Below are 25,665 nucleotides of genomic sequence, written 5' to 3' on the forward strand. Positions count from 1 at the left end.
CGCCTGGTGCTGTTCTCCAGTTCAAATTGCCTGTTAAGATTTGGACAGTCCCAAATCACCCCAGCTGAGGGTCAGTATCACCAGCATCCCTGTGCTTCCAAATGCTCAGGGTGTGACGGAGGGGCAGAGCTGACTGAAGTGTCACCTTTGTAATGCACGGATGTCACTGCGGGTTAATCATTGCCTCAGATTTGCGCAGGGACGAGGGATTGCTCTAAATGGAACTGGCCAGCTGGAATTGTTTCTGCAGTTAGGTGTCTGACCTCTTAGTTGTCCATGAAATCATTTTTGAGACCTAATTGTAAATGCAAGATTGCTTTTGCAGTGAGACATCCTGGATCTTGCAGCCAGCTGATGGAGCTGTGATAAAATGCAAAATAGCCACCTTGTGTTTGAGGGGTTGTGATTCCTCTGGCAGTGCGCAGGGGCTCTCAGAAATAACACTCCTGGCTAATTATTTTGCATACCTTAGGCATCAGAAGCCCTTCTTTCTTAAAAGAAGTAACTGCTGCTTGCTTTCTGTTATTAGAAAATCTAAAAAGCCAGGATTTGGTCAGTGGAAGCTGATGCCTGCACTTGATTTGAAAGGGGCTTGAGCTGAGTTAAAAGTAGAATTAACTGGTTGTTTATCTATATAGAAAAGTAATGAAAGTTTTAGTACCTGTGGACTGTCTTGTGGTTTAATACATTCAGTTTGCATTGCTTCTGACAGACTATCAAACTATCTGATTTAAAAGTGGAGGTTTATGGGAGCTTTGGGGTTAAAACAGAGCCAGCTCAGTGTTTCCAGGCAGATACACACCATGCAGTCACTGCCCCATAGTGACATTGTTAGTTCTTTTTCTCCAAAACCCCGTGGAAGTCTGTTTCTAAGCAGCATGAGCTGGGCAGTGCTGTTGCTGCTTAGCTTTGAGCAGAAATGCTGTGGTAATTAACGAGTGCCGTTAATTACCGTTCCGAGTTTCGGTTTCACTTTTGCCCAGTTCCGGTTTTGTTTCTTGTGAGGGAGCTCTGCAACGGCCCAGCTGTGCCAGCTGTGCCCTGTCCCTGCCCGCTGCGGGTGCTTCCTGCAGAGGGGCTGTGGGATGGGGCCGATGCACGGGGGCTGTGGCTCAGGCTGCCTGTGCACAGCTCAGTCACTCCAGGGCAGGGCAGGGCAGGGCAGATCAGACAGCATTGAATTTACTGGCTTTTCAGCCAGATTCAAGTCCAAGTCTTCATTGTGAGCTTTGGAAGAAAGAGCTCCTTACGTGTAGCTTGACACCACATCTGCACTGCAAGTCCTGTCGCTGGTGGCTTGCCCTGACAGTGACAGTCCCTGCAGAAATAGGATCCAATTAGAGGCAAAATTCCCCAGTTCCTTTATGTCACTGTGAAATAATTGTTCTAAAATGAATCTAAGTGTGTACAGATTGTATTTTGGGAGAGTTAATTACAAACTGTGTGGTTCAGGGATTTAGTGCAAGAAGAGGAAGAACAGTTGATGGAAGAAAGGAAAAAGAGAAAAGAAGACAAGAAGAAGAAGGAAGCTGCTCAAAAAAAGGTATGTGGAGCACTGAGAATAAACCCCTGTGCTTGGAGGTGGCAGTTTCATCACTTGTAAAAACAAGTGTTTTCTTATTAATTTAATGTTTGAACTTTAGCTGTGCAGTCAGTTATTTAGAGGTAACTGACACATTGAACATTGTAATTGGCTCTGTGTAGTTTCTTACAAAACTAACTTTTCATCTGGGGTGACCCTTCTATTTCCTGATGGTCAGTTGAGGCAGTCTCAGGCCTGAAGCACCTCAGTGTTAGTGTATTTACCAGGAGAATAAAAGTGCCATTTTAAGGCAGTGGCTTTCAGCTGCATCCTTATTTTAATACATCTTATTCTTCAGTATGGAAACATCCCAGGAGAGAATTTGTAGTAGGGAATAACAATTTCATAAAAAAGAAAATATTGACAGCAAAGATGTTTGGGAATGGAAACGTCACAGAAATGCTTGTAAATACTTCAGAATCCCTGTTTACTGACAAGATCCTCATCATGGCCATTGATTCTAAATATTGACCCTGAGCTCAGAGGAGCTGGTAAAGGCAGCTTTTAAGCATGTCCATTTTGGAGGAGCAGAGTGAACCTGCTCAGCAGTTCTGGTCCCAGTGCCTGATGCTGGCTGTGGCTCCAGGGCCAGGCTGGTTTGTTTTACAGCCACAGCCTTGCCAGCAAACCCTCCCAGGCCCTGATGGAGTCTGCAGGAGCCCAGCCCAGTTCCCTGTGCTCTCCTGGGCGCCTGCACCTTGGCACAGAGGGCAGCCAGGAGCCCTGGCTGTGCCCTTGCTCTCCAGGATCTCTGCAGGTGCTGTGGGTCATCAGAAACAGCAAAAAATGTTCTGAGAAGTTCTGAGTTCTCATTCTCTGTCCATGGGCCAGTGCCAGGCTGAGGAGCTGCGTCACAGCTGGGCAGGGGCAGAGTACAAACTCTCCAGAGGAAGCCCTGAGTGTGCACAGACAAGGCATTTTATCCTGTGATAAACTTTTATTCAAATGGATCTCTCATCTTGGCCACAGTACAGGTGTAACCCATTGAATCTTGCAAATGAAAGGCTCGAAGCTTTGGCATTTGCTCTCTTATTCTTTTCCATTTCCAGGTCACTCCCCCTTCCCTGCCCTGTTCTGCAATAAAACTGGCAGCAGCTCTTTGCTTCCAGGCACAGTTTTTAACTAATTTAAAACATCTTAATTTGCAAGTTTAATTTGGTCTGTTTCATGTAGTTATCTTTCAAATTAATTTTGTCTTCTATAACATTTAAACAGCTTTTTAAACATAAGGAATAATAGGCCTGGGTTGGTTAGAGAGAGGCTTCTGAAGTAGATAATTAAATAACTTGAAACCATTCAAAAAGAGGAAAGTCAAAAGCTAATGTTGCTTTATGAAGTGGTGTGTGTATATGTGGTTTCTCTTATCTGCAAAAATCACTGACACTTCTTTTTTCTTGTTCTAGGCCATTGAACAAAAAATCAAAGGTAAGTTACTTTACAGTTAGTTCTACTCTGTGTATTATTTCTGGGGTTTTAAATACATGGAATCAAATGTTTCACCTGAAATCTCCTCCCATAAGTGACAGATGGGACCCTTGAGACTTCAGCTGCACTTTTTCAAAGTGACCATAAAAGTCTAGAAGAGTAACAGCAAAGGGTTTATTCAGGGATTGGAGTTGCTGATCTTCCTGTTTTCCATTCTTATTCACTTACAGAGCACCAGGCATAGACATAACACCTGAAGCTCCTTCCCTTGCTTGCTTTTTTCCTTCCCTTTTTGCTTCATTTGGAAAGCACACCAACACTTCAGAATAACTGTGTGTAGGATGGATCTGTTGGAAACTTAATGTACAAATATTCTAAGTAAGTGCAGCTGGGATTGGGAGCATGTGATGGACACGTAATTCATGTGTCCAGTAATTAATATGTCCAGTTTTACTCCTGCCTATGGAGGGCTCACCCTGCAGAATGATCAGGATGCCAGTACCCAATAGCTGTAATTTCAATATTCATGGCAAGTGGGAGCACTGTGGTTTTCTGGGTGTTTGTGGGGTTTGTAGGCCTCTGCATCCCAACCAGCTTCTACAAAGGGGAAAAAAGCCTCTTTTCACTTTCTCTTGAGTTGGTGCTCCTCACCTGTTTTTGGGAAGTGCACAGTAACTGCTGAGGTGGCCATGTGCAGTGCTTGCTGAGTTTTCTGGGAACTCTGGTTTCATTTAACACTTATGGGGCAGTGGCAGATGCTGCAGTCCTGCTTAGCAGAGATGGAATTCCTGCAGGGAAATCAAAAAGTGCTGGAAGCGATGGGGCTGGGAGGCAGGGGCTGGCAGAGGGCACACTGTGCTGAGAGCAGGAGGGACACAAGTGCCCGTTCCAGGGTGGGCGATGAGGGATGTGCCAGCTGGGATGTGCTGGGAGAGGCAGGCTGTGCCCTGGGGCTGTGCCCTGGGCTCTGCAGCACCACTCCCGGCTCTCAGGACACAGCCAGGGCTGGTCTGGCATTTCTGAGGGCAGCGTGTACCCGGGTGGGTGTGCTTCAATGGGAAGAGTCCCTGGGCTGAGGAGGAGCCGAGGGTTTCTGGTGTGGGAGGCTGAGGGGAGGCAGCTCCTGAGGGCAGCTGTGCTGCTGGGACTGGGCCCTTTGCTGCCTGCTGGTGGGGAGGCTGAGGGGCTGCTCTGGAAACGGCATTGCTGGAGGCACAGGGAGCTGCAGGAGGCCGTGCAGCATTCCTGGAGCTGCTGGCAGCCATGGACGCTGCTCTGGGGGTGTGTGTGTGTCCCTCCATCCTCTGAGCTGCAGCTGGTGACCAGGGGTCCCACTGAAACCCATTGGGAGTTCCAGGTTTGTCTTTGGGCACAGGACAGCAATTTAAAATAAAACAAATTAAATAAAATTGCTGGAAGACTATTCTAATTAATAAACACTCTTCATTTGGTTTTTAGCATGCCCGTTTTGAAGCAGTGCATGGAATTGTGTTTGAATACCGGCTAAGCCTGGTTTTGCTCTGTACACTCCTGATCATAGAGCAGATTTACAGAATTATGAAAATGTCTGGGTTTGTTCTGAAGTGATAGAACATGTCTGACCAGACAGTGAGGAAGGAGAGGGGTAGAACGCTTTGCTGTATAATAAGGAGCACTTGGTGTGCCCATTTGACCCGTGTGCTTGGGCTGCACTGGCATCACAAGCAAAGGGCTAAAAATAGCATGGACCAGGAGGGCAGGAATTCTGCTTGGGAGGCTCCCCAGTGGGAATCTTCATGTGGAATGGAAATGTCTTTCTTCTGAAGGACAGAGTAATTAAACATTTTTTTTATTATTATTATTTTTTCTGCTTTGAGGGAAACTTAACGATGTTGGAATTATTTAAAGGGTATTTTATAAAGTTCAGCAGGAATTTAGAGTTGTCAGAGAAACAGAAACTGGCAGTGCTGTGGAAGAAAAGATATCATGAGATGCAGATACACAACTTTTTGCTACAGTTTCTATAGGAACAAAATCCAAAGCTTGTGTTGCACATGGCTCTTGCCTTGTTTCACCAGTTTTGCCTCCTTGTGTTCAGGATGCAAATTAATGTTTCATTAGTTTCCAAGTTTCCATCACGTTAATGTCTTAAATAATTTATCCTGTGCATGAGCTGAAGATAAAATACAAGAGTATAGGATCTCTAAATAATTCAGAATTATGTGCCTCTTTCAGAAAAGAAGCTGGTTAAGTGCTGGGGGTGGGAAGGGAGGGTATTTCTTGGTTTTCAGTGGAGTTTGGACAGCTCCAAACTACTGTTTTGTCTAAGGAAGAAATTGCTGTTGTAGCAGCTGAAGAAGCTCCCAGCCTTCCTGTAAAATGACAGGAACCTTCCAAGGAAGTTCGTGGAGCTGGGGCTTTTCCTGTTCAGGACTGGGAATTAAAGTAATGAGAAAGCTGCTAACAACAACGTTTCTGGTACCAGCAGCAATTTAATACCATGGTATTGCAGTCAAAAATGCACGTGTGGCATTCCTGCAGATTTCAGGGATTCTGACCCGCCTGCTTTGATCCAGCTGCTGTCATTAAGAGGAGGTTGGGACACTTCGAGGCCAGTCTATTAGTCAGTTGCTAAGTGGAAAGTTTATCTGTTTGTGCAGCAGCTGCACATCATGTGCCTTCCCAGTTCTTTTGTATCAGGTACTCTAGGAAAAATAAATATAATTCGAGTTCCTATTTGTTGAAAATACATTGCCGAATTGTCAGTTGTGGTGTTCCTCCTCGCATGGCAGAATATGTCCTTGTGCTGTGTTTGAAGTCAGAGCTGTTGGAGACAGACAAGTCAGTCCATTATCCCAAATTTCCCAGCCCAGACCTGCAGGCAGCCCAGCGCCCTGGGCAGTACTGCTGAGCCCTGCTCTGAAGGAAAGGCTGTTCCAGGAGCAGCTTTGAGCTGGGCTCTGTGTGTGCTGCAGGGTGGGAGCCCAGAGGGGCTGGAATGCCCCTGCACACGTGGGTGTATGGATGGGGACTGTGGGAGCCCAGAGGGGCTGCAATGCCCCTGCACACATGGATGTATGGATGGGTGGGAGCCCATAGGGGCTGCAATGCCCTTGCACACATGGGTGTATGGATGGGGACTGTGTGTGCTGCAGGGTGGGAGCCCAGAGGGGCTGCAATGCCCCTGCACACGTGGGTGCATGGATGGGTGGGAGCCCAGAGGGGCTGGAATGCCCTTGCACACATGGATGTATGGATGGTGGGAGCCCAGAGGGGCTGAAATGCCCTTGCACACATGGGTGTATGGATGGGGACTGTGTGTGCTGCAGGGTGGGAGCCCAGAGGGGCTGCAATGCCCCTGCACACGTGGGTGCGTGGATGGGTGGGAGCTCAGAGGAGCTGCAATGCCCCTGCACACATGGATGTATGGATGGTGGGAGCCCAGAGGGGCTGCAATGCCCCTGCACACATGGGTGTATGGATGAGGACTGTGGGAATTCAGAGGCGCTGGAATGCCCCTGCACACGTGGGTGTATGGATGGTGGGAGCCCAGAGGGGCTGAAATGCCCTTGCACACATGGATGTATGGATGAGGACTGTGGGAATTCAGAGGGGCTGGAATGCCCTTGCACACATGGGTGTATGGATGGTGGGAGCCCAGAGGGGCTGAAATGCCCCTGCACACGTGGGTGTATGGATGGTGGGAGCTCAGAGGGGCTGAAATGCCCTTGCACACATGGATGTATGGATGGGGACTGTGGGAATTCAGAGGGGCTGGAATGCCCCTGCACACATGGATGTATGGATGGGGACTGTGGGAATTCAGAGGGGCTGGAATGCCCCTGCACACATGGGTGTATGGATGGTGGGAGCTCAGAGGGGCTGGAATGCCCTTGTACACATGGATGTATGGATGAGGACTGTGGGAGCCCGGAGGGGCTGGAATGCCCTTGCACACATGGGTGCATGGATGGGGACTGTGGGAGCCCAGAGGGGCTGGAATGCCCCTGCACACGTGGGTGCATGGATGGGCAGGAACTGACGGGCAGTGCCCAGCACTGGGCTGGCTCTGGCTGTGGGGCTCAGGGAGCAGCACGGGCTGGAGCTGCAGCCCAGAAGGTGCCACTTTCATTGCAGAACGCAGTCAACTGAATTGCCCACTGAAATGGAAAGTGCTCTAAAAATAGCTGGGTGTGGAATTGAAATCTTTGACTCATATTTCCCACCTTGGAAACTTCTTATGCTTGTTCTTCTCCGCGAAGCGGAATGGCCCGAGTGCGCAGACCCTGCTGGGTTTTGTCGGGGTTTTTCCCTGCCTTACTCTGCTTTTCCTGATTGGAAAACCTCTCCTGCTAGCTGCTAAATCCGGGGGGTGACTGGAGGAATGCAGGGGACGGGCCTGTGGCCGCGGGAAGGGCGCGCTCACCTCCGTGCGGATCTGCAGGGGTTAAAGCCTTGGCAAACACGGAGATATTTTCCAGAGCAGCTCCGAGCTCACAGCTGCGGCCATTTTTCCAGCAGGAAAATTCTAGCACTAGATCTTACGTGTGTGTCAGCCCAGGAGGCAGCCTGGCTGCGCTCGCCCTGGCGCTGGCAGCCCTGCCACGCCGGGACATGTGGCGCAGGGCGGGTTTTGGGGGGCAGCTCCAGCTCCAGCTCCAGCAGCAGCTCCCGGGGGAGGCAGCGGGTCCCTGGCAGCCGGGCGCTGCTCTTTGTGCGGGGCAGCAAAGCATCTGAGCTCCCTGCGCCGCTCGCTCGCGCGCCGGCCAGGAGCCGCTCTCCATCCGCATTAAAGTTCCTCAAGCAGCTGCCATTTTTTTATTGGAGGGGGAGTGCGAGTCCCTGGGCCCCTGCTCCAGGAGGAGTTGGCAGGCAGCTCCTGGAGCAGTAAAATGACACCATGCTTCTCCTCCATTTTCTAATGAAATCTGCAGAGTGGGAAAGCAACACAAGTTGGAAGCGTCTTTCTTTGGAATCTCTCTGTAAACTGTAACTCCACCATCCCCTGCTCTGAGGGTTTGCAGCAGGTTTGTTCTTTATGAAAATCTGTCATTTTTAATGCTAGTTTCTGTAAACTTGCTGTTGCTAGTCAATTAACTGTGATAAACTGTAAGTCTGTTAATACTATCTTTCTGCCTTAATACAATTCAAAATAAAATGCTGGTGTGTAGAACAAACTTTTATTAACAAGCGACTAGTCTAGAGCAAATTAAAATATTAAGATAATGATTTAGGGGGGCTGGAATTCATAGTAGCCATATTGGAATATTAATGTGTAATTTAGCCTTCTGAGAAGTTGTGGAGCAGAAAATGTTGGACGGGGAGAATTTAATAGCTTAGAACTTACTCTGTGGTTCTCAGGGAAGCAAAGGCAAGGGAATTCTGTTGCACTTCGGATAATTTCAGTTGAAAATTAACATATAATTGTGGACTCTGTATATTCTGTAGCCTAGCCCTGGGACCTGGCAAGCGTGTTATACAATTTGCTGCTATCATAGCAGATAGAATTGCCATGTTTGCTAAGGAAACAAATGCTTAGAATATATGTGAAATATAATATTCATGAGCTGTTAGAGAAGTGCTGTTGGTGCTGTGCCTTAGGGCTGGCTGGGCAGCGAGTACCTTGTTTGTTTGTCGCACTCCTTGATAGTCAAAAGTGATTTGAGTTCCTGCAGGTCCCTTGGGGTCCATTCTAACACACTTGGTCTTAAAGCAGCTTTAATTAGGAAAGCAAAGTGTTAGGGGTGCCCTGGGCGTGCTGCTGGCAGCTCTGCCTGGTGTCCAGGGGATGTCAGATGGAAATGGTTTCACCGTACCCCGAGCAGCAGTGGTGCAGGAGTGGCAGGGAAGGAGAAGTGGCTCAGTGTTACAGGGTGCTGGATGTTGTATTCAAATCTCCTCAAGCGAGGGTGTTTGTGTTTTCTGCTTCAGGTGGCAGTGGGAGGAGAAGGACTGGAGCAGTGTGTGCCAGAGGCTGGAGTGTGTGTGTCCTGCGTGGGGCTGTGGCCCCAGGGCTGCTCTGAGGCTGCAGAAGGGTTTTCCTGTGTGTCACTGTCAGCTCAGCTCAGCTGGATGTGCTCCAGGCTCTAAAGGGTCATCCTTGCAGTCAGCTGGGGCAGGGGGCGCAGGGAGAGCACCACAAGTAATGGTTTGGGCACTGGTTACACGGCTTGTGGAGTGTGAGCAAACGTGGTTTCATTTCAGAGCCTCTTGCAGTACCTGGACACAGAAAAGTGCAAAGTCCTTCTGCATGCAACTGTCAACAAATTCTCAGCAATTTGCTTAAATAGCACCTCTCCCCCCCTTCGGGGCTTAGTCACTCCCAGTTACTTTATTTATAATGTAAGAAATTTTAGAAGCACCAAATGAAATAGATTTGTTTAATATTATTTCCTACTTGTGAAGTTCAGTTTTGAACCAGAAGTCAGAATCACAGTTTGTTGTCTCATTATGTTCATCAAAATATTTTGCAAGGAACCAGTTGCCTTCCCGTAATATAGGGAACAGCTTAAATTGAGGAAATCTGAAGTGGTGGTTGTGATCTTTATCAACTTTCCAGTTGATTAATAGCCTTTCAATACCTTCTATTCCCTGTGCTCTGTACAATAAATTGAGGCGTGTCCTGTCCTTAACTCTGTCCCTCTGCAGCCAGCTGTGCACTGGGAGAGCTGTGTCCCTGCTGGGGACACAGGGAGCTGGGGGCCCTGGAGGGGCAGCTGAAGTTGGGTGTCCTCACCCCGAGGCTTCTGCCCCCCCATTTGTCAAACAAGGTCTCCAGAGTTTTTCTTTTCTCCTTCCCTTAAGCAGCTAAAATGCAATATTCCATTAAAACACAACTCAGATGCTGATTCTTTAGTGGCTGTTTATTCTAAAGGCTTCTATTTTGTGTTTTTCAGAATATGTAAAGTAGAAATAAACAGAGATTATATCATAAGTAGCACTGACAACATTCAAATTGATTCCTTAAACAAAAGCTCGAGTTTGTTTTTGTTTTTTGTTGTATTCCCATGACTCGGTTCCTGAAAGTGAATGATAAAATGGTCCTTAAACATATTTAAAAGGTTTTAAAAGCCCCTGAAAACTACACTCTCAGTCGTGCAGTAACGTTTTTCCTGGTGCTGAGGGAGGTCATGGTCGAGTATTGAGGTATCTTAGGAAGTTGCACAATAAATATTGGCACTTAACGCATATCTCATCCAAGGAATTTGCAAAGCACATTATTAACATATCGATGCAGCGAGGGGGGGCAGAGCTGACCTGCAGCTGGAGGCTGGCAGCAGCAGCAGTCCCACAGCAGGAGCTCAGAGCCCTTCCTGCCTGCTGGGCTGGGCTGTGGGGCTGGGGATGTCTGGGCTTGCTGTGCTCCCTCTGCCCATGCTTTGACCTTGCCCTCGCCCTGCTGGGGCCGTGCTGCTGGCACTGAGGTCACTTGGAGCTGCAGTTGCACGTTTGGCATTTTCCCAGTGCCAGTGCTGTCCTGCGTGCAGCAGTCCCTGTGCTGGCAGCAGGCACCTGAGGCCATGAATAACCAGCTGTCCCTTTGCACGTTGGGCTCCCTAAAGCAGCATGTCCTGTAGGTCCTGTTTGCCCCTTGTTCTTTTTGGGCCAGGCCAGAGCAGTTCTCTATAGGTAATACTTAAATGGGAAACGTAATTTTTTAATACTTGAACGTTTTCTAAATGAAGGTTCAGTGCTGAAATAAACTGCATAGCGCTGTTTTGTAGAAAGCTGGTTCGTATTATCCTGTAACTGAGAGAACTTGGTTAGGAGTGATAGCAAGGCATATTCCTGCTTCCAGATCTGTACCACTAAAGCGTCTCATTGAGGGATAACAGAGCTTTTCCTCGGGGATGAGTTGCAACTTGAATCAGAAGAAATGCTGCCATTACCTCATAAATAAACACCTCTACTAATATTGACTTAGCCTTCAATTTTTTCAGTTGCTTTTCACATGAATAACTTTGTCCCACTTTCTTTTTCCTGGGGGTGGGGGCAGTGCCAGAACAAACCAAGACCAGTGTAAGCCAGCCCCAGCCCGTCACCTCCAACGGCACTTCCCCAGGAACCAGCACTCCCAATAATGCCAAGCGGGCCCCAGCCAGCAGCCAGCAGCAGCCCTTGCCTCGGTACCCTCCTCGGGAAGTACCGCCGCGATTCCGACACCAGGAACAGAAGCAGCTTCTGAAACGGGGGCAGCAGTTACCAGGGATAGCTGCGAACCTGGGATCCACCCCCAAGGTGTTCAACGGCCAGCCAGGAGGCAGCACTGGCACCAATAACCAGCCCGTGACCAACGGAGAAGTGCCCAACAGCAGCAAAAAACAGCCAGGTGAGGGCAGTGCCTTGTTTTCCTTCAGCTAAAATCGAGTCGCTTAAATTCATTATCAGGGGGATATTTCAGCCAACGGTATTTGAACTTGCACTGTAAGCTGGAGCACGAGGAGATCCTTTCCTGTGTCAGGGCTTGACAGTGGGTGTTGCAGGGTGGTTTGGCCTCTCAGGGCAGGTTGCACGCTGAAGCTCAGCCCCTGTCTCAGGCTCTTGGCAGCAGTGAGTGCAGACATGGCAGGAGCAGGTGGTGGTTCCAGTGTGGCCTCTGCTGTGCCGCACATTCCCTGATTTGTGTTCAGCACTAGCCCAGCATGGCTGTGGTACAAAGCACCTCTGCTGCATCCAGTTTTGGTGGGCACACCCCAGAAAGAAGGATCTTTAGGAGCCCTCCAGAGATGGGCTGATCCCACAGCCTGGGCAGCAGGGCAGGGGAATTGTGCCCACTCAGGTGAGACCCCAGCTGCAGAGCTGCCCCAGCCCTGGGGCCAGCACAGGCAGGGCATGGAGCTGCTCTGCTGGGAGGAAAGGCTGGGAGAGCCCACAGGAAGGATGGAGAGAAACTGTTTACAAGGCATGGAGTGACAGGGCACAGGGCATGGCTGCCACTGCCAGAGGGCAGGGATGGATGGGAGATTGGGAAGGAATTCCTGGCTGGGAAGGTGGGCAGGCCCTGGCACAGGTGCCCAGAGCAGCTGGGGCTGCCCCTGCATCCCTGGAATGTCCCAGGCCAGCCTGGACAGGGCTGGGAGCAGCCTGGGATGGTGGAAGGTGTCCCTGCCATGGCAGTGGAACTGAGTGGTCTTCAAAGCTCCTTCCAGCACATTTCTTTATGTGATTGAACAGCACCTTGAGATTTGGCTTTCATTTTTAACTTCATACCTGGAGATCCAGCCAGGGTACAGCTTGTTCAGGATATCAGAATTGTCTTTTATTGTCAGGTCAGAGTTTTTCTCAAGTTTTTCTCCTGAAGCTTTGTTGTATTACAACAAAGAATGGATCCATACCTTTACTGCTATTTAAATTCAATCATCTTTTGTTATTTTGGTTTGTTATGCATTCCTTCAAACAGCCTTTTAAGTCAGGTGAACTTGCCTGTTACATGTGTAGGATGTGCTGTTCAGTGACTGCACTAACAGGCAGCTCAGTTAATTTTACAGGACATTAATGTAGTTTATTTTTGTCTGGAAAAAAGTAACTTTCTGTGAGGGATCTAGCTTTTCAAAGGGATTTGGTATTAATGCATGCCAGTGCTTAATACTTTCTTATTTTTATACTTGTATTTACATTTTGATGTGCACGTAGCAGTGATGATGTAACTTTTTCCCACAAATAGTTTCTTCTGTGACTTTACTGAATTCTCAATGTTTCTCAAAACTAGTGTTTTATAGACTACAAAGGATGTGACTCTCAGCCCTTTTAGCAAAAAAAAAGAAAGAAAGAATAGTAAAACACTGAAAATAGCCTTGGTATTTCAAGTTTGAGTTAAATTTTGAGCTGTTCTGATTACTGCATCTTGAAGAATCAGGATTTAAAATGCAAGTAAACAAAGCACTGGAAGCAGTATATCCATGAGTCCTTGAGGAATGTTTCCCATATTATTTTTCATACTTTCCAATGTTATTTCTGTAACATACTGATAGAACTCTTTGCCATTGCAACAGGTAATTTTTAAGTAGCTTCTTCTCCTTGCTTCGCCTGTATGATGTTGTTCCTGTCCCTAGTGGTGTTTAAAGTTACCTTTCATTAAGGTGAGGCTTTTCCTGCAGTGTGTATACTCTAGTGGTCAAGGTGTGTAGCAAGGTGATTTAAATAAGAGTGGTGATTTAAATAAAAATTCACACGTAAACGAAATTAAGAAGTATTACTGCTTATACAACCTATTAAGTCTCCCAGTTGTATCCAGAGGATTTGTGTGCTGTTCTCCATTGTACTTCTGTGAGCACCAGCCCAGCATTTAATTAGCTGGATTCCCTTTGTGTGCTGCATTTGCCCAGGTTTGCTCAGTGCTGTGTGGGTTTGTGCTGCTGTGGGCAGTGCCAGCAGGTGCCAGGGCTGTCCTGGGGCTGTCCTGGCCTGGGGCAGGGTGTGCTCTGGGCAGTGCCCTGGTGCTTTGGGTGCTGTGTCCAGCGAGGTTCAGGGTCCTGCAGGGAGGCAGGGGTGGCCAGATCCCTTTGTCACCTCAGCACAGTGTCTGTGTTGGCTGTAGCTCCTGCCAGAGCTCTGTCCCTGATGTTCTGTGTGTGTCCCAGGAGAGCTCAGAGCTGCCATCTGAGGCTGGGCACTCAGCTCTGCTTTCTTGGTGCCGTGTCTGTGCCTGGAATGTCTCCTTCCCTGGAATAACCAGGAATCACAGCTGCTTTAGAGCTGTTGTCATGATCCTTCCTAAACACAGACAAGATGATAATGGAAAGGCAGATGCTGTTTCTGTGCTGGGTTTCTGTTTCAAGCTCTGGTCTGGTGCTGGTGAGGTGGGGGAGGCCCCGTCCAGCAGGGCTGATGTCTTCTGCCACCTTTGTGTCTGAAAGGAAATGCAGTTGTCATTTGCCTGTCTCAGTTTCACTCACTCTCCCTACTTCCTCTTTCAGCCCCACCAGCAGCTCCAGGTACTCTCTGTGTTACCTCTGGAGTCCAAAATCTCATGACATTTGACTGTAGGTCGCTTGCATAGACAGGACATCCATGGATAAACCAACGGCTGCTGGGACTGATCAGTACTTTAGGGCTAAAAGAAGAACTGGGGTTTCAAGTGTTGAAGTCAGAATTGCTGGAGTTGGGAATGGCTGTGGTTTTGCCTGTAATTCCTGAAAGGATCTCCCCCCAGTTCAGCTGTGTGGAATGGTTTGGTAGGTGCTTTGTAAAAGCCAGGTAATGCAGGCAGATACTGCTGAATTTAAAGTCTTTAATTGCCCTGGGCACACTAAGATTTTAAGTCGTTGGTATTGGAGAATTTTTTAACTGTATCAGTGATCTAAACCCCATTTCTTTACTTGTATTTTGTGTGAACAGTTGTCTCCTGTTTGGAAAATCAACAGGCTTTGTCTAGAAGTAAAGCTGAAGAAGGGATTGGCCTGTGGGCTGGGTTTTTCCTGCTGTTTTTAGGACATTTGGCATGTTGTTTTAGTAGAGACACATAAATGAAGCTCATGGCTTGTAGTGCTTCTGAAACAGATCCAGGCCAGTGCCAAGATGGTTATTTTTAGAACTCTCCCTAAGCAGCTCTTTATCAGGACACTTTCATTCCCAGTTTAGTTGTTGTCTTCACTGATGTGCCCCATGTGCAAACTTGGCATGAAGGGCAGGGTTGATTGCTGCCCTGATGTTTGCTCACCTCTGCTCTGGAGCACCTTGGGATCACCAGGTGGCTGTTCCACAATGAAATGATTTATTATTATAAACTGAAGTATTTCCAGCAGTAACTGCTTTGGCTGTGGCCAGAGCTGAACAGGAGAGCAGGACTGGGCTCCAGGCAGGGCTCCAGTTTGGATTCCTCCCATCCGCCTTTGTCCTGGTGCATCTCACAGCAGAGCCACAAAGTTGTGTCCCAGCCAGAGCCCTTGGGAGCAAAAGGTGCCTCCAATAACCTGGGGTGGTTCTCAGCTGTTGGGGGACTCAGGGAGGGAGGGAGCAGTTGGGATTTGCAGTTGGTAGTGATGAGGGTTGCATTCATCTGGGGAACGTTGCCTTCAGTGCAACAGTTATGGTCTCCAGCTGCAGAATTTGTGGGTTTGAAAGGTGAAGTTTGATTCTCACGGTGCCTGTGTGGCACAGGGGAGGAGCAGGACGCGAAGGGGCAGGTGATGATGGATTGTTGTGCACGTGCTTAGGTTCAGTCAGAGCTGGGCCATGCTCAGATGCTGCAGAGTCCTGACTGGGAGGTGGAGCAGATGTGCTGTTCAGAGAGGGGAGAGGAACTTGCTGAAGTTTCAGGCCTGGCTGCTCAACTTCTTAGTCAGTACAGTCCAAAATGAACTGGTTGTGGTTTCCCTGACTATATCCTCTTTTTTTGTATAAATCAAACTTTTAAGGACACATTAAATTGGTTCATTAAATGCCAAATGTGTAACAAGTAGGTTGTAATTGAAATGTGTCATAAAAGCAGCAGAATTGCTAATTCTCACGTCCCCAGGCTGAGTTTGTTGGCATGGCCCTGCTCCCTGTGTGGGGAACGTGATTCAGAGCAGACAGTGAGACTGAGCTGGCTCTGAGAGAAACCTGTCCTGAAAAAGGGGTCTAAGGACTGGGTTTGCAGCACTGAGTGCTTTGGGGACTGTTCTCTCATTTGCTGAAGTAACACTTCTGTGATTTTCTTGCTTTTTTTTTTGTAGGCATGCCTCCCATTCGGGACTTGGTGAGCCACTCCCCTAACCAGTCAGGTTAGCTACTTCCATCTCACCTGCTTTTGCACTACGTGTTTGTGGTGGTTACATGTTTCACACAATTTTGTCTGATTTTTTAATTTTTATTTTTGTTCTTTGGCTTATGCTTTTCATTGGCATGGGTGTGTGAATGATTGCAGTATACTTTCTCTGTGCCATTGCATACTAATTTGATTTAACATTTTTAATTTTCTAATTAAGTCAGAATTCAAACTAAGAGTTTTTGTCACCTTAGTGTTAAGGTACTGGGTTTTTTTTTTTTACGTTTATGCTTCCATGCTGACCTGCCTCTTATGGTATTGAATAATCTATGCAAGCTTTTGCTTCCTATCAGAGACGTGTCACACTGGAGGAAATCATGTCTTGATTGTTTGCTGAAAGCTCAGGACTGTATTTACTAAAATGCATTTGTTCATAAGGCCCAAAGGTGCAGTGATTGGCAAGGTATGGTATTGACAGCCTGGGGTGCCAGGTGTGCTGGAGCAGGAAAAGGAGGCAGAGGGTGCAAGGTTCAGGTATTTCTTAATTTACACTTCTCAATCCGGTTTATTTTAGCCCATGTGATGACAAACTGCTTTTTAAAATACGTACAGTTTTTTGCAAATGTTTCCTGCAGGATAAATCATAGCTGGAAAGCATTAAATTAAAAATTACTGAAAGCAATCTTAGCAGATCACAGAATTTTAAGAAACTCGGGTTTGTGTAAATGGTTTTTTGTCAAGGATTTAAGCAGCAAAAGTTCAGTTGCAACTTTAAATAGTTTTGGGAAGAAAAGCAAGAGTGGGCTGTTCTGGCTCCCAGTGCTGTGCACCAAATGCAGGGTGTTGTCACATGTCATTTTTCAGTTTTGAGGGTGTTCTGTGGTCTCTGCCAGATACAGAAAGTCAGAGCTGGTATCTGCTTGCTCAGTGTTTGTATCCTTGGTCTCTGAAGTGCACGAGCTGGGGAGGCTCAGGTAGGAATGTTCCAGAGCAGTGGCTCATACTAGACATCACACACACGTTTATGTGCAGGAGAAGGACTGTTGGTCTAAGTAGTTTTGTGTGTAATGGGAGGAATTCAGCTGAGTGGAAGTTAATCACTGCGTGCTGCTTGTGGATCAGCTCTGCACAAACTGCAGCTAAATTCGGGTAACAGAGTTGGAATAAATGCAAGCTTTCTTCATGTGTTCTGCTGCTGTGCAAATTAGGGTTTGTTTTACCATTTCCCTCAGACTTGTAGTCCTAACCTGTATGTCTCATTGCTGAATTCAGGCTGTTTGCCATCTGTGTGCCTTTGTGTTGCTTTTAAAAGGGACGCTGTTCCTGGGATGGTGTTTGTGTGATCAGGATCTTGTTCTGTGCCGTAGGTTCTCTCACTCCCAAGAGTGCACACAGCTCTTTGACCAGTCCCTTAGTGCAGGTTGAATGTCCTTTTTTAAAATACTGGGGTGAGAGCTGAAACCTTGAAGTTTGTTGGGCGGTTGTTCAGCCCTGGCAGTGTTCTTGTGGCGCCACCCGAATGGGCAGGCTCTGGGTTAGGCTCAGCCAAATCCAGGCTCTCCCAAGGGTGGTGGTGGCTCTCCAGCTGCCACACATCATCACAGCACTCTGCCTGGCTGCCAAGGGCTCTGCCACTCCTCCTGGTGCAAACTGCTGGGCCACCATCCTTGTTCCTCACCTCGATGTGCCAGGGGAAGCTCAGCTGAGTGCCAGGGCTGAGGAGCAGTGGGTGCTCCCTGCTCTGAGCTGCTCCACCTCTGGGAGCCAGGGTCTTACACTCAGTTCTGTTTCACTGTAGGATGAGCAATACTGATATTGATTAAAAATTAATTAAAAATAGGCTTGTGCATCAGTGCATTCTGAAAGCAGAACTTCAGATGGGTGTTGTGCATTTTGTGCCAAGCTGGTGTTGTATTAAAGAAAATACCTTGAATAACTTGTACTGAAGGCTCCTGTACAACATCTGTAACAGGGGTGGGAAGGTGTGTGTTCTCTGTCACACAGCAGTTAGTACTGCTGGGCCAGGGCCATGTCCTCTTGGAATTTCTGCCTTTTGGTGTGTTTTCAGGCTTTATTTACTATTGTGTTTTTAATACCTATATGTGTTTTAGAAAATAGTTTGTATGTGGTGATACAGGGTATCCTTTTAAAAAATGTTTCTCTGGAAGAAAAAGACCCTTAGGAGTCTAAAGTTTTCTGAGGTTTTTGTGAGAGCAGCTCTGCATGCTGGGAGGTGTTCTGGGCTGTGCGTGGCAGCCTCTGGGCAGCTGTACTTAGAGCTTTCTCTGTCACTTTCCATGACTGTAGTTTTAACAGAAGCAAAATAATAAGCAAAATAATTCCTGGCTTAATATCTTTATACTTTTTTTCCCCCTCTTCTGCTTAATGAAGTAACAATGCTAAACTCATAATAATGCTCTTGGGCTTTCCTTCTTCGTTCTAGATCTGAACCACAGTGGTCTAGGATCCCATTATGAAAATTCTCACTGGGGACCAGTCTCTTCAAATAGTGACTCCAGCACAAACTGGGATAAAGTTATCGTAGACGGCTCTGACAAAGAAGCATGGCCATCAATCACTGGCAGTGACCCAGAGCTGACTTCAGAATGTATGGACACTGACTCTGCCTCCAGCTCTGGGTCGGAGCGGAACCTCGTGATCATGGCTTCAGGGAGCACGGCAGGAGAGGGCGACGGCATTCGCAACGGCCTCGGCCACGGGGCTCAGAATAAGTTTGTGGTTGGTAGCAACAGCAATAATGTGGGCAATGGAAGTATTAATGGGCCCTGGGGGTTATCCCATGGGTCCATAATAAGCACATGTCAAGTTTCTGTGGATGCTCCTGACAGCAAATCTGAAAGTAGCAACAATAGAATGAATGCTTGGGGCACCATAAGCTCTTCATCAAATGGAGGGTTAAATCCAAGCACTTTGAATTCAAATGGCAACCATGGTGCCTGGTCCGTGTTGGAGAACAGTGGACATGCCCTGAAAGGGTCCGTGGGGAGTGGGAGTCCTGGCACAAGCATTCAGTGCAGTACCATAGGTCAGATGGCCAACAGCCAGAGTATTAACTCGAAAGTGGGTGGCTCAGCCCACGGTTCCTGGGGAAGCCTTCAGGAAAGTTGTGATTCTGAAGTGAATGGTACAAGGAATGTTTCATTCAGTGGGCAACCTCAAAACCTTAACACTGAAATGAATGGACCAAATAACACTACTAACTTTATGACCTCTAGTTTACCAAACTCTGCTGGTTCGGTGCAGATGAACGAGCTGCCCAGCACTGCAGGGCCCGGGGCCTGGCGTGTGAGCACAATGAATCATTCTCAGATTCAGGCCTCTCCAGTGGCAAACGGCACTTCCATCTCTCACCTGAGCAACGGTGAGGCCAAAACTGGCGGCTCTTACGGTACTACCTGGGGTGCCTATGGTTCTAGTTACTCTGGAGACAAATGTCCAGGCCCAAACAGCCAAGCTAATGGTGACACTGTGAATGCAACTCTAATGCAGCCGGGCGGCAGCGGGCCCAGCAGCACTAACTTTCAAATCAACGGGAATAAAGGCGGAGGGGTGTGGGAGGCAGGGGCAGTCGGCTCCCAGAACATGCCGTGGGGAAACGGGAGCGGTGCGAGCGCTGGCGGGAGCAGAAGAGGATGGGGCAGCCCTGCACAGAACACTGGCACCAACATTTCCAACGGGGAATGGAGCAAACTGCCCGGCAATCAGCATTCCAACGAGGGCGTCAGTGGAAACAGCAGGAAGTTTACAAATGGATGGAAGTCTACTGAGGAGGAGGAGCTCAGCAGCCAGAGTTCTGCTGCCTCCCAGATGGCTGAGCAGAGCAGCTCGTGGGCCAAAACAGGTACGGGGGACAGCGAGGGCAGCTCGGAGAGCGCCGGGTGCCACGAGGACAGAGCGGCTACCGAGGGCCAGAACCGAGAGAGGAGGAAAGTTGACCAGCACACGTTACTCCAAAGCATAGTGAACAGAACTGACCTAGATCCGCGTGTCCTTTCCAACTCCGGGTGGGGACAGACTCCAATCAAACAGAACACTGCCTGGGATACCGAAACGTCACCGAGGGGTGAAAGAAAAACTGACAATGGGACAGAGGCCTGGGGGGGCTCTGTGACACAGACTTCCAGCTCAGGGGGGTGTGTGGATAGACCTAGCCCTAATAATAACGATACCTCATCTGTATCGGGGTGGGGAGATCCAAAGTCTGCTACAAGGTGGGGAGACTCCAAAGGGTCAAACAGCCAAGGGGGGTGGGAAGAAGATTCTGCTGCTACAGTAATGGTCAAGAGCAATCAATCGTGGGGAAGTGGCAAAGAAGAAAAGTCATCCTGGAATGACACACCGAAGATGAAGCAGGGATGGGGAGATGGACAGAAGGCCAGCCAGGGTTGGGCGGTGTCTGCTGGTGATAGCTGGGGTGAAAACTCCAGAAGTAACCACTGGGGTGAGGCAAAGAAATCCAGTTCTGGAGGCAGCAACAGCGACAGGTCGGTGTCTGGTTGGAATGAGCCAGGTAAATCAAATTCTGTTACTTGGGGAGGCAGCAATGCAACCCCAAACAACTCTTCAGGATGGGATGAGCCTGCAAAGTCTAATCAGAGCCAGGGCTGGGGAGATCCTCCCAAATCCAATCAGCCTCAAGTCTGGGGGGACTCATCAAAGCCAATCACCTCTCCTGAGTGGAACAAACAAGATGTTGGCTCTTGGGGAGCCCCGTCTGCCACAAACAAGCCCCCGGGGTCCGGCTGGCTGGGGGGGCCGATGCCAGCCCCAGCAAAGGAGGAGGAGCCCACGGGCTGGGAGGAGCCGTCCCCCGAATCCATTCGCCGCAAGATGGAGATTGATGATGGAACTTCTGCTTGGGGTGATCCGAGCAAATACAACTACAAAAATGTGAATATGTGGAATAAAAATGTCCCTAACAGTAGCAGCAGTTCAGACCAGCAAGCACAGGTACACCCGCAGCTACTGTCTTCAAGTGCCATGTCTAGCAAGGAGAGCAGCTCGGGTTCTGGTAAGCCTGGCTTTTACCCAAATTTGTGTTTTCTATTGACTGTAAAGCTCTTTTTTAGTCTTGCTTCTTAGAACAATATTTTAGTTTCAGAGTGGAAAGGGCAAAGTGGCAATGAAGTACAGTTTCTGTTTGTTAAAGAAATGAACAGCATTGTCACAGAGCATTGATGTGTTTGTACAGATTGGGAGCTCCAGTTTTAAATAACTGCAGTAATAAGGGCTAAACAGCTCTGCTTGAGTTCTGGGGAGTGGGAACACAGAGAAAATACTTAAAATAGTGTCTGAGGATTGAAATACTTTCCTAAATGATTCTAAACCAGATAAAATTTAATTTTGCCAATGAGGCTTCAAAAAAAAAGAAGCACATTGAGCTTCTGCAGGACAGAATGAGGGGTGATGGGTTTTTAAGGATTTGGTGGCAGACTTTCTGGTCTTGTAGCTTCATGAGCAGTAAATAATGATTTTGGAGAGGAACTTAACAGGATATAGGAAGTATTTTGTGCTGTGTCTCTTTTTAAGTGCCAGATGGAGTCAGTTACTTGTAACAAGCAGCTCTTAGCTTAATATCTTGGAAATTTGAATTATCAGAATGTAATACTGTAAATACAAAATCTGTATTTTTGTGATTACTTTTATTAATGGAACAGCTTGCAGTTGTAGCAATGACCCTCCCACAAAACAAGAATATGTGCTCACATGCTTTTTACTGTATGTTAAGCATATAGAAAAGGCAAAACACTTGGGTCTCTTTAGGTAGCTTTAAAATCTTGTTCAGAACGATGCCAATAACTCCCCCTGCTTTGCAAAGGTTGGGGAGAGCCTCCTGCTCCAGCCACCACTGTGGATAACGGGACAGCGGCGTGGGGCAAGCCCATGGACACTGGTACGAGCTGGGGAGAGCCTGTCAGCGATGCAGGAGGCACCTCTGGCTGGGGAACCACTTCTCTGGGGCAGCAGCCTCCAAACAAGCCTGGTGAGTGCTCTCAGTGTGCTTGAGAAGGCTGAAATCCCTCTCTGGAAGCTCCGTGGTTTCCTTGCAGGGAAGGTTTTTACCTTGCAGTAGGCATCGAGCTGTTCGGTGGAGCTGCTTCTGCAATGTTCACTGCTGGGTTCTTTCACCACCAGGGCCTAAATCTATGCAAGATAGTTGGTGTGGAGATGATATGCCATTGAGTGGCAGTCGTCAGACCAGCTGGGAGGAAGAGGAGGATGTGGAGATTGGAATGTGGAACAGCAGTTCCTCACAAGAAGCTAACCCCTCGTTAAACTGGCCACCCTACATGAAGAAAATGCCCACAAAGGTGAGGAGCAGCTCGGGGCAAGGCCTGCAGTCATTTCTGAAAGCTGAGTCAGAATGGATTACTGCACTTGCACATTACACTTTCATTTTCATTCTTAACACGTGTTGATGTAATTAAAGTCGGATCTGAGTATCACAGGAATTCCTTTTTGTTTTAAAGGGAATAATGAAAGGTGGAAATAAGCAAGATGAAACATGGATCAATCCATTCATTAAGCAATTCACAAATCTCAGTTTTTCAGTAAGTATTTGTCTCTGTCTGCCTTTGCTGCCTTTCCACAGGGCTTGTTACAATGTGCAGACATTGAAATGCTCAATTGCCAAGTGTTCATTTTCATCGTGGTTTTCTCTTTACTTGTGCTTGTCTGCCCTGTCATCCATCCCTTTTCTGTGCATTCTCATTGCAAAAAGATCTCTTTATTGATGAAAAGTGGTTTTGTAACCACTACCCAGGTATTCATCCTATAGTCTGATGCTTTACTGCATTTACTAGGAGTTCTGGTGAGGGAACCTATTATTCACTGGATAGCAACTGAAGGGAGGAAATGCGTTAAAGTAGCATCTGATTGTCTTGATTTTTCTTTCTTGCAGTTTTGAATTGCAATAGTGTGCAGGAATCTCTTTGTTTTATCTTAAAAATGAAATAACAGTGATTTATTTTATTACTTCAGAGAGAATCACCAGAAGAACCCATACAGAGCAATAAGATGGACATGTCTGGAGGTAAGAACAGTAGAACCGAGCTGGACTTCATTGCTTTTTCTTCTATAGTCTCTACTACCTTATATCCTTTTGTAAATTACATTTTTGAAATGATATGTAGTGTATATGTAGTTAAGTGTATATTTCCCTGAAGAAAAGGAATGTCCTTGTAGAGAAGAGTATTTGTGTGTGTGAGTAATGCTGCACACAGAATCACCTGGTTGCTATAGGAATATTGGCCACGTATCAAGCTAAGTTTATCCATATTTATGTATGTTAAACTGGCATGAGAGGATGTTTCCAGGGTGGGGTGGGGTTGTTCCTTGTACTATAAATATCTTGATTGCCCTCCAGGCACCTCCACTGAGTATAAACAGAAACATACCAAATCCCACATGGGCTCATTGGGTTCATTCTTGGAAACACGTGGTCAGTTCTAAGAACTGAATTAAGACTGAACAGTTATTTTAGAAATGCTTAAACCTGAGTGTAAAATTACTTGGGAGCAGTTACAGTTTATTTGATTCCATTTACTGTTAGGATTTCTTTAGCAAATGAAAAATAATTCTTAATACATTAATTACAGTATACTGTGATGATAGAATGTTTAACTAAAACTAATTGCAGCATTGTAGTTTTTAGTGTAGTTACTCTCTCCTTATTCCACTTTAAAATTGGGTATTTTCACTTTGGGGCTCATTGTCTTTTGGGTTTTAGATTTCAGTATTAATGGCAGGCCTGCTATTTAAATTATTGCAAGTTTGAACAATTATACATGCTTGATTTTAAGAGCAAGCTGACAGATATTACTGTGTGAAGCCTTGCAAAGTGTGTTGGTGGTGATTCCATGCCTCAGATGTGTGCAGGCATTGGTACAGGGGGTGTCCTCTCAAAGCTGGGGTGCTGTGTGTCCAGAGCTGTACAAAGCTGGGGTGCTGTGTGTCAGGGCTGTGCACAGCTGGATGCTGTGTGTCAGGGCTGTGCACAGCTGGATGCTGTGTGTCCAGGGCTGTACAAAGCTGGGGTGCTGTGTGTCCAGGGCTGTACAAAGCTGGGGTGCTGTGTGTCAGGGCTGTGCACAGCTGGGGTGCTGTGTGTCAGGGCTGTACAAAGCTGGGGTGCTGTGTGTCCAGGGCTGTGCACAGCTGGATGCTGTGTGTTCAGGGCTGTGCACAGCTGGGGTGCTGTGTGTCCAGGGCTGTACAAAGCTGGGGTGCTGTGTGTCCAGGGCTGTACAAAGCTGGGGTGCTGTGTGTCAGGGCTGTGCACAGCTGGGGTGCTGTGTGTCCAGGGCTGTACAAAGCTGGGGTGCTGTGTGTCCAGGGCTGTACAAAGCTGGGGTGCTGTGTGTCAGGGCTGTGCACAGCTGGGGTGCTGTGTGTCAGGGCTGTACAAACCTGGGGTGCTGTGTGTCAGGGCTGTACAAAGCTGGGGTGCTGTGTGTCAGGGCTGTGCACAGCTGGATGCTGTGTGTCAGGGCTGTGCACAGCTGGATGCTGTGTGTCAGGGCTGTACAAACCTGGGGTGCTGTGTGTCAGGGCTGTACAAAGCTGGGGTGCTGTGTGTCCAGGGCTGTGCACAGCTGGATGCTGTGTGTCAGGGCTGTACAAAGCTGGGGTGCTGTGTGTCAGGGCTGTGCACAGCTGGATGCTGTGTGTCAGGGCTGTGCACAGCTGGATGCTGTGTGTCAGGGCTGTACAAACCTGGGGTGCTGTGTGTCAGGGCTGTGCACAGCTGGATGCTGTGTGTCAGGGCTGTACAAAGCTGGGGTGCTGTGTGTCAGGGCTGTGCACAGCTGGATGCTGTGTGTCCAGGGCTGTGCACAGCTGGATGCTGTGTGTCCAGGGCTGTGCACAGCTGGATGCTGTGTGTCCACGGCTGTCCTGCCCCAGGGCAGGCTCAGCTCAGCACCCCAGCACAAGGTCTGTGTTGGTGTGGCTGGGGCTGGAGCCCGCAGGGTGTGCAGCCAGCTCTCTGTGCCCAGGGTTACTGCAGGACAAGAGGATGGAGATGGACAAGCACGGCCTGGGCGTGGGAGATTACAATCGTGTGGTTGGAAAAGGCCCCGGTTCTCGTCCCCAAATTCCCAAAGAGTCTTCCATGGATCGCGGTCCTTACTTCGATAAGGTCAGTGGGGTCTCTCTGGGGACACTGCTGAGCTCCCTCACTGTGTCCTGAGCAGGGAGCTGTGTGCTCCTGAGCCTGCTGCAGGGGGGCTGAGGGCTGGCTGGTTAATCCATGACACAGGTCTGTTCTTGTTAACTCACTGATGCACAGTACTAAGCACTCTCTGTTGCCCTTGGCAGTACCGATGACTAACCTGATCTCTTTTGTTTTCTGCCTATTTCCTGCTGGTGCTGGACTGTCCTGTGACTCTTCCCTTCTGCTCCTGCAATGGTTTCTCCCTTCTGCTTGCTTGCTGGCTGGTTGTTGCGCCTCGGTTTGTCTGTCCCATCAGGATGGCATTGTAGCAGACGAGTCCCAAAACATGCAGTTTATGTCCAATCAAAACATGAAGCTTCCCCCTTCAAATAATGCACTACCTAACCAAGCCCTGGGCTCCCTAGCAGGGCTGGGTATGCAAAGCTTGAATTCTGTTAGACAGGTAAGGCTGTGTGCATATCCTTGGTGTGTTACTTACTGCATTTAATGCCTTTTGATATAATGTTGTAGCTGCTTGTGTAATTGATACCTGTTTAACTTGTGATTGAAATGTGTGGGGTGGGAGAAGCAGCAGAAGAGGTTTTCTGTCACTGACTGCCCATCCTTTCCCCAGAATGGCAATCCCAGTGTGTTTGGTGTTGGGAATATAGCAGCACAGCCCAGGAGCATGCAGCAGCCTCCAGCACAACCTCTTAATTCATCTCAGCCTAATCCACGTGCTCAAGTGCCTCCTCCATTACTATCCCCTCAGGTAAGTGATACAGAAAACACTCTGTGTATGAATTAGCCAAATGC

The 25,665-nt window shown here is 48.0% G+C and overlaps 1 protein-coding gene across 4 annotated transcripts in view; it reads left to right on the forward strand.

Moving 5' to 3' along the window:
* Window positions 1–25,665, forward strand: part of TNRC6A (trinucleotide repeat containing adaptor 6A) — a 43,742-nt gene that overhangs the window by 7,271 nt on the left and 10,806 nt on the right. For 3 of the 4 annotated variants that reach the window (XM_066561085.1, XM_066561086.1, XM_066561084.1), the window contains 12 exons: window positions 1,453–1,543; window positions 2,986–3,007; window positions 10,983–11,315; window positions 15,643–15,690; window positions 18,118–20,706; window positions 21,514–21,678; window positions 21,831–22,006; window positions 22,166–22,246; window positions 22,677–22,728; window positions 24,692–24,834; window positions 25,166–25,312; window positions 25,484–25,621. In XM_066561085.1, coding sequence (XP_066417182.1) covers window positions 1,453–1,543; window positions 2,986–3,007; window positions 10,983–11,315; window positions 15,643–15,690; window positions 18,118–20,706; window positions 21,514–21,678; window positions 21,831–22,006; window positions 22,166–22,246; window positions 22,677–22,728; window positions 24,692–24,834; window positions 25,166–25,312; window positions 25,484–25,621 — 3,985 coding nt within the window. The remainder of the gene's footprint in view (window positions 1–1,452; window positions 1,544–2,985; window positions 3,008–10,982; window positions 11,316–15,642; window positions 15,691–18,117; window positions 20,707–21,513; window positions 21,679–21,830; window positions 22,007–22,165; window positions 22,247–22,676; window positions 22,729–24,691; window positions 24,835–25,165; window positions 25,313–25,483; window positions 25,622–25,665) is intronic. The other variant, XM_066561087.1, reaches the window with a different exon arrangement.

The sequence above is a fragment of the Molothrus aeneus genome, chromosome 16, assembly GCF_037042795.1.
Source record: "Molothrus aeneus isolate 106 chromosome 16, BPBGC_Maene_1.0, whole genome shotgun sequence".
NCBI lineage: Eukaryota > Metazoa > Chordata > Aves > Passeriformes > Icteridae > Molothrus > Molothrus aeneus.